General features: G+C 38.0%; 1 protein-coding gene across 1 annotated transcript in view; it reads left to right on the plus strand.

Annotated features, from left to right (window-relative positions):
* Positions 1-12172, plus strand: part of LOC111733910 — a 31314-nt gene that overhangs the window by 1846 nt on the left and 17296 nt on the right. The window contains exons 3-5 of the mRNA XM_023526046.1: positions 903-1429; positions 7251-7256; positions 11939-11949. Coding sequence (XP_023381814.1) covers positions 903-1429; positions 7251-7256; positions 11939-11949 — 544 coding nt within the window. The remainder of the gene's footprint in view (positions 1-902; positions 1430-7250; positions 7257-11938; positions 11950-12172) is intronic.

Raw genomic sequence — 12172 nt, forward strand, 5'->3', positions numbered from 1 at the left:
GAAGAACCTAGGCATAGGGAAAGAGGAACTTATCCGAGGGACCACTGAGAGGTCAATTTCACTGAGCTAACCCCGACTGTGGGGGGCTACAAATATTTACTTGTTTTTATAGACACCTTTTCAGGATGGGTAGAGGCCTTCCCCATCAGGAAAGAGACTGCCTTAGTAATTACTAAGAAACTATTACGAGAAATCCTCCCTCGATTTGGTCTTCCTGGAACTGTAGGGTCAGATAATGGGCCAGCCTTCGTAGCAAAGGTGTCACAGCAATTGGCTAGCTACCTAAATTTGCGATGGAAACTCCACTGCGCCTACTGGCCCCAAAGTTCGGGCCAAATAGAGTGAATGAATCGGACCCTAAAAGAGACATTAGTCAAGTTAGGATTAGAAACTGGTGGAAACTGGGTAGAACTTCTCTCCTTTGCTCTTCTCCGAGCCAGGTGTACTCCATATATTAATGGATGTACCCCATTTGAGATTTCCTTTGGAAAACCCCCTCCTTTAGTACCTAGAATAAAAGATGAGAAAAAAGCAGAGTTACGTAAGCTTGTCTTACTTAAGTCTTTACAGGCCCTTCGAAGTGTACAGGAGATGTGGTCCCAGGTTCGTGCTGCCCACTCAGCTCCGGAGGACGGACTTCCCCATCAGTTTCAGCCTGGGGACTCTGCGTGGATCCAGAAGTTCACTTCCAAAGGACTAGAACCCAAGTGGAAAGGACTCTTCACTGTCTACCTGACGACGCCCACCGCAGTTAAAGTAGACGGCATCCCATCATGGATCCATCACTCCCACGTGAAGGCAGCACGAGAGTGGACAGCTCAGGAAGATGGGCCCTTAAGATTGAACTCAAGCGTACATAGGTCTAATCCTTTGTCTCTTCCTTTTTTTCCTCTTTGGCCCAGACATACAGAAACATACACCAGCCTAGAGTGTGGGAACTTATAGTAACTGAAACCAGTGAGATTGTTGCCCAAAACATCACCAGCCACAGTACTCCAGAGATCCGAGTGGACCTATGCCGGCTTGCCAGAGATCCCCTCACCATTGCAACGGCCGGACACCAACTTGGATCGGGATCTTTCGTAGGTAGAGCTTTCGTAGGGGGTGGAGCATACTTAGGCTACAAAGGGGGACCTGGCTGTGGCATATTATTGGCTGAGAAAAGCCTCTTAGGAATAGGGCTCTATATTTGTCCTCAAGGAATATCTGGCAGCATGAGGAATAGGGGACTCAACTGTGAGGGAAAAGGCCAATTTTCTTGTGCTAACTGGGGTTGTGAAACTATCTCTACTATAGATAATTATAAAAAACAGAATGATAATCATATTGAGTTAATAAGAGGACCAACCCCCTCTACATGCTCTCTTGAGTCTTACAATCCCCTCATAATCACCATCAAAACCGGTAGCCTTGGGGGACAACACTATTGGCTCACAGGATAGACCTAGGGTATCAGATTGTATAAAACTGGGTATGACTCAGGATTATATTTTACTATACAGGTTAAGGACCCTCCCAGAAAAGCTCACCCTATAGGGCCCAACAAACCACTTCTAATTCCAGGACTACCTCAAAGTCTTACATCTGAGAGAACTCCTGTTTCCCGGGCAACCCCGACTCCGGCTCTAGCCTCTTCAGGTAGTAGCCTAACAGCTATTAAACCCCAGGCATTTGACCAGCTACAACCAGAACCCGAAGGAAAATTAATAACTATGTTAACAACAAAACACAAGGTCTTAAATAAGACCTCCCCAGACATAGGGCAGGATTGTTGGTTGTGCCTAAACCCAAAACCCCTTATTATGTCGGGGTAGGAACTCCCTTAAACCTAACTGAGCTCAGCAGCACACATGACTGTGAATGGGAAACTCCTCGACTCACCTTGGGAGACATACGAGGAAAAGGAACTTGCCTGATTTCAAAAAATTATTCCAAGCTGTTGACACAGTCACCTTACTTCGATAACTGTAATTGTACTATCAAAGCATAGCACTACCTCAGGGAGTAAATACTATAAGGCTCCAAATAATACTTGGCTAGCATGCGATAGTGGGCTCACTCACTGTGCTGCAGCTGTTCTTTTCAACTCAAGTGAGGCTAATATTTGTATCCTAGTCTTTGTGATCCCCCAAGTGTCCCTTTACAATGGGCCGGAAGGCAGACTCCACTTCTTCCATCAGGACAGGTTACAGAAACGGGCCGTACCAGTCTTAGTACTCCTTCTTGTAGGACTCGGAATAGCGGGCTCAGCGGTGGTAGGCACTACTGCTCTCATCAAGGGAAAACATGAATTACGTGAAATTGGAATACAGATAGATAAGGATATCAAGACCTTAAAAGACACCATCAGCAGGCTGGAACTTCAAGTCGATTCACTAGCGGAAGTAGTCCTCCAAAATAGAAGAGGTTTAAATTTATTATTCTTAAAACAAGATGGGTTATTTATGGCGCTGGGTGAAACCTGTTGCTTCTATGCCAATAACTCTGTAGTAATTAGAGAAGGCTTATGACTAGTACAGAGAAATTTGGATGCCAGGGAAAAACAGAGACTAGAATCAAATAACTGGTTTCATAGGATGTTCAAAAGGTCACCATGGCTAACAACTCTTCTATCTACTGTAGCTGAACCTTTAATCATCCTCCTCCTTTTGTTAACTTTTGGCCCATGTTTCCTTAATTTCTTGTTTACATATATAAGGAAAAAAATTAATTCCATTAGACTTTTAGTATTACAGACTAGAGGCTATGAACAAATTCCTCATGAAGAATCAAAGATTTGATTTTTGCTAAGGCCAGTGGGGAATGTGGTAGCTGAAGAATGACTACTTGAGATTTATTACTTGTAGAAAAATTACTGTTTGACTATTGCCATGGCAACTAAAGGCTTTTGATCATAGGGACATAACATTCTGATAACAAGCTTTCTGCTTCTGTACTCCCCGCTTACACACCCCAACCTATAGGTTGACAGGTAGTGAATAGGAGAAAAATAGACCTTTGTGTTCAGATAGAATAAAGAATGGGATTTTGGGCTTAAAAACCCTGTACCTCTACATTTCGGGGCTGCTTAATTTGGGGTCTGCGTACCCCTGGCAGACCTAGCTGGCTGAATAAAGAGTGTGATTCCTATGACTCACTAATTCCTGGTGGTCCGTGTGTCTTTCAGGGGCTGGCGGCTACAACAGTATTTACTTTTCCTTGTCTAGGGACTGAGGTGGCACTTCAGCAAGAAAACCAAGACCCCACCCTGACTGAGGCAGAAAGGGAAAGAGCTCCATAAACTCCTGTAGGCAGGGACTATGGCCATTCTCAGCAGAAAGCAGATACAGAAGAAGAGACCTCCGGTCCCTCAACATCCATGCTAATAATAAGGGGGTTCATGGCTCTTAGAAAAAAAGGTAGGCAAGAAAGTTAGTTAGGGAGTTTCGGGTCTGCCTGCAAAGACACTGAGGTCATCCTATCTTAGAAGGGGTCCGCTCCAATCTGCCCACAATTTAAGTAAGCCAGAAGGCATTTTTTTTAACTCACACAAAGTAGGCAGAAATTTAGGTACCACTTTAAGCCAGTCACTCACACCTACGCAATCGACTCACCTGAGTCTCTTACCATAATTATAATATGATGCATATGCCCAGAAGTTTATTAATATTATAACAGACAGAATTCTGGGAATAAAATGTGCAGAAAGCAAAATGATGAATCATTGAGTCCTGTCGATCTTAGTTGTCAATCAAGGAAGCCCACTCCTCTAAGAAAAGTAACCACCCTCAGCAAAAGTGATAAAAACCCTGAAGTCTTTGTTACCAGGCCTTTTGAGCCACACTTTTCTTGCTCAGGCCCACTTCCACATCTGGAAGTGAGAGAGGAGAGGAGGTATCTGAAAGTAAAAATAGATGCAAAGGAAAGGGCCTGCAGAAATAACCGACTCAGCTGGTTAAAACTGCTCTCTCTCTTCCTCCATTCTTCCCTATGTTCTTCAGTTAACATGTTTTCCACAGCTACTTCCCCCACCTCAATGATTGTCCAGCCCCTTCTCTATATCTGTAGCTGTATAGGAATGTCAAGACTGTGGAACTGTTTGCTATGTTACCGTGAGAGCTCAGCCTTTGGATAAGGAACCTTCTGAGCGGACGCAGACATCAATGAATGCTGCTCCCTGTCTGTAAGCCTAGGAGTGCCATCTCTTTGTTCAAGAATCCGATAAAGGTGCTGATAACATCAAGGGTCTGGAAATTCCTCCCCTGCAGCCCCCCACCCGAAGCTGCCCCTCTCCACTTCGAGTAAGGAGGGACATGTAAACCTCAGACAAAAGAATCACACACCCCTTGCATGGACACTGCAAGGGTATATAAGCTGTAAGCAATCTAACCATGCCCCATGCTCTCCGCCAACATTAAATTCTTCCTCTAACAAAGTTGTCTGAGTGTCTGAATTCCTCCATCGGCCGGCATTAAATTCTCCTTCCTCTAACAAAGTTGTCTGAGTGTCTGAATTCCTCCATTGGGTGTCACTTCCCGCAACAGATTTGTACTTTCCCTTCTAATAAAACTTTTCTTTTCTACTGTAGTTCAGTGTCTCGCTCAATTCTTTGTTCAAGACATCAAGAACCTTGACAATGCACCGGGAGAGGACCCCACTCTCCGGTAACAATGGTGTAGAAAAACACTGTAAATATATGGGTATTTTTATAAAACTTTAGCTGAATACATTAGTAATAATAATACAGTAGTGATTATAATAACAATAACTTTGAATGAATAAAAGTAAGTTGGAAACCTGGTCAGAACGAAATGGCTTAGTCTTATTTTTATTGATTCTTCCCTCTACATACAACTATAAACCCTGGAAATAATGAAAGAGGTAACCAAAGGAAACTCTGGTAGGTGGTAACAAAGAGGTAAACTCATTTGGACCCCAGAAATGGAAATACAGTACAGTGGCAGGAAGTCTTATCTCTCCTCCCCCAAAAAAGAAAGCTACCTATGTTTCCAACCGGCAATCTTGCAACAGAAGGCAACCAGAGAAGGTTCAGTCCTTAATCTACAGAAATCACTCCTACAACATCAGATTAATGTAGGGAGGAGGCAAGAGAATTAAAAATGTTAATCAAACTGTTAAGGGTGTGGCTCTGGGCAAAGATATGCTAACTGCCAACTTCTGCTTCTGTAATCTGCTTGCTTGTTTCATGTTAACTAGGGTGTGGTTAATCTTTTTGCTTGTTTGATGTTAAACCAGGGTATGGTTCTAGGCTTTATAAACTGCCTCTTTTGGGAGCTCAGGGCTGATCTCCTCTAACCCTGCGTGGTAGAGAGTCAGTCGCCGGCTGGCTAATAAAGGCTCATAATCTCAATTGGCTCCGTGGGCCTTAGAATCGTTCGCACCATAACAGAAATTTTCCTGTCCTGCATCAAGATGTTAGTTCCCTATTGCTGCTATAATAAATTACCACAAATTTAGTGGCCTAAGAAAATGCAAATTTATTATCTTCCAGTTCCGAACATCAGAAGTCTGAAATTGGTTTCACTGAATTTTCTCAAGGTGTCAGCAGGACTAGGGCTGCATTTCTTCTGGAGGTTCCAGATGGGGATCGTTCTCCATGCCTTTCCCATCTTCTGGAGGCCACCCACATTCTTTGGCTCCAGACCTGTTTCTTCCATCTTCAGAGCCAGCAACATCAGACTGAGTACTTTTCTTGCTTCCATCTCTTTCTCTATTCTGCTTTCACCTTCCATTTAAAAGGATCTTTGTGATTATACTGGATGCTCCTAGATAATCCGGAATGATCTCTCATCTCAAGGTCAACTGATTAACATTTAAATTGCATTTTTAACTTTTGCCATTTATTATAACATATTCATAGGTTCTGGGATTATGATGTGGACATTTTGAGGGGCCATTATTCTGCCTACCACAGTCCACTCTCAGGCCCACAAAGAGAAACAATTATTCCACATGCAAAATACATTCCATCCTATAGTCCTCCAAATTATTAACCCATTATAGTATCAACTCAAAGCCCAAAAATCTCATGTAAATCTTACCAGTTCAAAAGTTTAAAATTATATTATCTAAATCAGGTGTGTGTGAGGCTTTGGGGATGATCCATCTTGAGGCACAGTTTCTCTTTATTTTTGAACCTGTGAAACTCAAGAAACAAGTTATCGTCTTTCAAAATGAAATTGTGGGACAGCACTACGATAACAGTTATAGAAATTTCTATTCAAAACAGAATAAAATAAGAGGAAAAAAAAAAGTCAGCTGTCCAAAGCAATTTTAAAGTCAAGCCAGGCAAATTCCATTTTGTTTCAAGGTCTGGGACTAATCCTCTGTGCCTCAAAGCTCAGCCCTCTCAGCTAGTGGTTTTGCCCTCAAAGTCATCCTTTCCTTTTCTTAAAGGGGAGTTTAATCTGCCTATTTCTTGCCTATAGAATTTTGGGAGTCTAACAACCACCTTTCATTTTATATTTTCTTTGTACTTTTAAATCCAACACACAATGTTTCTACCGGTGTAACATCAAGAACCTTATGAGTCTCCAATGCAGTCATGGGGATTCACATTATTAGACAACAGGTTCCCTCATAGATCTTTCCTAGAACTCAGTACCACAAGCAAGGGGGATAGATTGGGAGCCCACTATCAGTAACTGGCCAGGAGAAGCATTCACCTGCTTTGTGGGCCTGACACTCACTTCCCTGTGCAGAAATAGTAGGGCAGGGGAAAGCCACTGGCAGAGGGAATCCCACAACAAGTACCTAACCTGGGAGGCACTTCCTGTTCCCGAAAAGCAGGAGAGATCCTGCCACAACAGGGCCGCAACCAGAAAATCTTTGTTCCTGTGATCCTGAAACACCCCACCTCCACTGAGTGACAATAGACTAACAAGTCTAGGGAAATCCTTCAAGCCTCCAGGTAGCAACAGCAGGTACCAATGGGAACCTGGAAGCATCAGCTAAACCAAGCCAATTAAAATAACAACACCATAAAGTGTCTGAAAATTAAACTGTCATTGGGACCACAGCCCACAAAAATATACTAAACTCAAACAAGGTAATTGTCTGCTAAAATAGAAATTTTAAATAGAAATCAGAGTCTTCTAATATAATAGACAAAATGTCCAGGATATTAAAAAATAGAAAAGATCCATCATACCAAGAACTAGGATAATAACAACTTGAATGACAAAAGACAATCAAACGACACCAAAACTGAGATAAATCAGATGTTGATATATTTTGGCAAGGACTTTAAGGGAGCCATCATAAAAATTAATAATACATGAAAAAATAGAAAATACCAAAAAATAAATAGAAGTTATAAAAAAGAACAAAAGAAAAAATATAGAATTGAAAAATATAATAACAGAAATTAAAAACTTGCTGGTTGGACTCAGCAGTAGAGATGATAGAGGATGAAATCTATGATCTGAGGACAGATCAACAGAATTTACCCATATAAATAATAATAAAAAAAATTGACTGAAAAAAATAAACAGAGCCTCAGATACCTGTGGGACAATAAGAAAAAATTCAATCTCCATATTATCAGAGTCTCAGAAAGAGAGAAAAAAGAAATCTGAAAGAGTATTTGAAGAAATAATGGATGAAAAGTCTCATTTTAATAAAAGATATAAACCTACAGATTCAAGAAACAACAATAACCACAAGCAAGGTAAACCCCCAAAAAAACAAAAAAAAAACTAATAAAAGTAAAACTCCTAAAAACAAAAAAAAAAAAAAATATTGAAAACATCCAGAAAGAAATGATGCCTTACCTCATTTGAAACCATGGTAGCCAGGAAGAATTGGTACACTTTTGGAATGCTGAAAAAAAAAACCTGTCAACCAAAAATTCTATATCCTATAAAATATCCCTCAAAAATGAAGAAGGAAAGATATTCTCAGATGAAAGAAAACAAATAATTTTTCACCTTAAGACATATCCTTGAAAATTGGCTAAAGGAAGATCTCAAACAGGAAAGAAATTATAAAAGAAGAAATTATGGAACATCAGGAAGAAAGAAAGAACAACAGAAAGTCAGAAATGCACAAACAATAGATTATCCTTTTTCTCGTGGGTTTTATAAATCATATTTAAAGATTGAAACAAAAATTATAATATTATCTGATGCACAAGACAATGATTTATAAAATTAGGGAAGGTAAATAGACCTAAATGAAAGAAGGTTTCTACATTTCACTTTAAGAGGTAAAATTTTGATACCAGCACACCATGATAAGTCAAATATATATTTTGTAATATCCAGAGCAACCAAAATGAAAACTATACAAAGAAACACACTCAAAAACATTATAAATATATCAAAATGAAATACTAAAAATTATTCAAGTAACACACAGGAAGAGAATAACAGAGAAACGGGAATGAGAATCAGAGAAAACAAACAGGAAATAAATAATAAAATGGCAGGTTTATGCTCGAAAATATCAACAATAACCTGAAATGTAGATAGTCTAAATATACAATCTGAAGAAACAGAGATGGGAAGAGTAGATTTAAACAAAAACACACTTTAACTACATACTGTTTACAAGAAACTCATTTCAAATTCAATGGCCTAAGTAGATTGAAAGTAAAGAAGTAGAAAAAATTTACTATGTGAACATTAGTTTTTAAAAAGCAGGAGTGGCTATATTAACTAATAATTATTAGAGGCAAAAAGAAATATTACACAATGATAAAAAGAATCAATCCACCAGGAAGTCATAAAACTCTAAATGTATATGAACCAAAAACAGTGCCTCAAAATACACAAAGCAAAAACTGATAGAGCTGAAAGAAAAAATGGATAAATCAACAATTATAGTTGGGATTTCAATACCTCTTTCTCAGCAACTGTTAGAACTGCTAGACAGAAAATCAACAAGAATATATATTTGAATAACAGTCAACCAGTAAGGTCCTATTGATATTTATATAGAACACTCTGTCCAACAACAACAGAATATATCTTGTTTTCAAGTGTCCACTGAATAGTCACCACAAACATACCATATCCGGGGTCATAAAACAAACTACAATAAATCTAAAATAATAAATATTATACAGATTGTTCTCTCTGACAATATGTACTCACACTAGAAGTCAATGACATAAAGGCAATAAGGAATTTTATTAAAATATGCAAATTAAGCAACCCAACTCTAAATAACTTATGGGTCAAATAAGTCTCAAAGAAAAAAAAATACATGGAACTAAATGAAAGTGAAAATACAACATATCAAAATATGTGAAATGCAGCTGAAGTACTGCTGAAAAGGAAACATATAGCACTAAATGCTTATATTAGAAATAAATGATCTCAAATCAATAATCTAAGGAATGAAAAAAGGAGGAGCGAAATAAATCTATAGCAAAAAAATAATAAAGAGCAGAAATCAATGAAATTAAAAACAGAAAAGCAATAGCTGTCATCACCAATTCAATGCCAACAGGAGTTCCCCGTTTGGGGTGTGTCGAGGAAAGAAATTGTTTTTATGCAAACAGCTCAATTGTGAAAGAGCTCAGCTGTGGAACACATGGCCGTGGAACAGCTTGCATGAGGTGGCCTGGGCAAGGAGGCTCTGGTGTTACATCTCTGGTTTTACAGCTTTGGTGAGATAGTTCTGCTCTGCACTGATATTACAGCTGGCAAATTTAGTCATCTATGGAAACCGAAAGTGTGTTCCACCAAGACAGCGATGAAGTTGGTCCAAAAATCAAGTCCTGATTGGTTGGATTGGAGCTGCTCTGATTGATCAGTGAAGATGCCAATGAGAATGTAGTTGTACAGCTTCCTTTGGACGGGGAAAGTCTCAATCCTATTCGTCGAATTTTGACCCTAGGAGCAACCTTATAAGAGTCAACTCAAACAGCAAGAGCACAGGGCAGGAGGCTTGGCAGCCCACTCTGCAGCTTTTCTTTGAAATGCAGTGTGTATGAGAGACCTCTATAAACAATGGCTACTAGCCACTGGTCATGAATCTGAGCCCGATTAACTACAAGAAATCCTTCCTGGCAGATATATTCTTCTCAGAGTTAACAAGATAAATTAATAAAATAAAAATCTGGTTCTTCAAAAAAATCAATAAAATCGTCAAACTTCTAGCAAGACTGACACAGATGAAAAGAGAAAATACACAGATCACCAATATCAAAAATAAAAGATGGAACTCACAAAAGATCCTGCAGTCATTAAGAGGATACTAAAAGACTACTGTCTTTTTATGCTCAAAAATTCAACTTAGAAGAAATGAGTCAAAGAAGAAGGTTCAAAGTAGAATTAAAAAGAAATTTTAAATCTGTAATTTAAAAGCTTCTGAACGAGAAGTCTTCAGGCCTTGATAGTTTTACCAGAGAATTCTCCCAAATATTTAAAGAAGAAATAACACTAATTTTGTAAAATCTACTCCAAAAAAAAAAAAAAATAGAAAAGAAATTTGGACACAAAATTTCTTAACTAATTACTAGCAAACCAATTCCAATATTAGCAAGTGGGATTTATTGCAGATATGCAATGTCATCAATTATACCAACAGACTAAAGAGAAATTCATGTGATCACGTCAGTAAATGCAAGAAAAACATCTGACAAAATCCAACACTCATTCTTAATAATTTCAAAAACAAACAAAACCAACCAAACAAAAAAAACAACAACCTTCTCAGCATGTTAGGAATAGAGGGGAATTAGTTTAACTTGATAAAGAGGATTTATAAAAACACACAACTTAGATCACACTTAATGGTGAAAGACTAGATTCTTTCCCTTAAAATGTCTACTCTTACCACTCTTATTCAGCATAGTGCTGGAAATTCTAGCCACTGCAAGAGGAAAGAAAAAGAAATAAAACTAAAGAACTGCCAATTGGAAAGGAAGATATAAAGTATCATTAAGGAACCTGAAGGAACAAGAAAAAATCCAGAACTAAGAAATGAGTTCAGCGATGTCTCAGGATATAAGATCAATGGACAAAAATTAATCACATTTCTGTATACTAATGACAAACAAATGGAAACTGAAACTTAAAATGCAACACTATTTACAATCATTCCAAAGAAAATTAAATACTTAATTATAGACGTAACAAAACATGTACAGGATCTGTATGCTGAAATTACAAAATGTTGATGGAAAAAATCAAGAAATATCTAAAAAATATAGAGACATATTGTGTTCATGAATTGGAAAGACGTCAGCTGTCCCCAAATTGATTTATAGATTTAATGCAATTTTTATCAAAATCCCAGCGAGGTTGTTTGTAGACATAAGCAAGCTTATTATAAAATTTATATGGAAAAGCACAGGCCCTAGGATAATAACAAGAATCTTGACAAAGGAAAATAAAGTACGAAGAATCACCCTATCCAATATTAAGGCTTACAATATAGGTACAGTAATCAAAGCTATGAGATATTATACAGCTTTGTGGAGGGACAGACACACATAGATCAATGGAACAGAATAGAGAACCCGAAGACAGACTGACAATATGCTCAACTTACTTTTGACAAAAAGTCCAGAACTAAGAAATGAGTTCAGCAATGTCTCATAATATAAAATCAATGCACAAAATTAATCATATTTCTGTGTACTAACAATGAACAAGTGGAAACTGAAATTCGAAAGCAATTCAATGAAGGAAGAATAATCTTATCAACAAATAGTGCTGGAGCATTTGGGTGTTCACAGTGAAAAATAGATTCCCTCCTAAGAAGACCAGGTGCTGTAGGTGTAAAAAATTAAAAAATAAGAGATTGTAAGCTGACAAGGTCCTTGCAATCTCTGAGGTCAACCAAGGGTTGCCTCGCCTAAAAAAAAAAAAAAAAAAAAAAAAGAAGAAGAAGAAGAAGAAAAAAAAGAAAATTTCTAGGTCTAGGCTGAGGCAAAGATCTTAGACTTGACACAAAAGCACAGTCCATTAAAAAAAATAAATAAATAAAAACTAAGAAGTTGGACCTCATCAAAAAACTCTTGCTCTATAAACAAGCTGGAACTAAAATATTAGAAAAGAATAACTGTAAAATGGGGTATGAAACAATAATCTGAGGTCTTTTATTTCTTGAGAGAAGATTATTGATCATTAACTTTAGCCTTTTTAAGCAAACAAGTTAAAATATGAAGACAAAAATATAAAACTGTAGTTATTTGTAGATGCTATTATGATGTACATAG

This window comes from Pteropus vampyrus, unplaced genomic scaffold (genome assembly GCF_000151845.1).
Source record: "Pteropus vampyrus isolate Shadow unplaced genomic scaffold, Pvam_2.0 Scaffold681, whole genome shotgun sequence".
Lineage (NCBI taxonomy): Eukaryota > Metazoa > Chordata > Mammalia > Chiroptera > Pteropodidae > Pteropus > Pteropus vampyrus.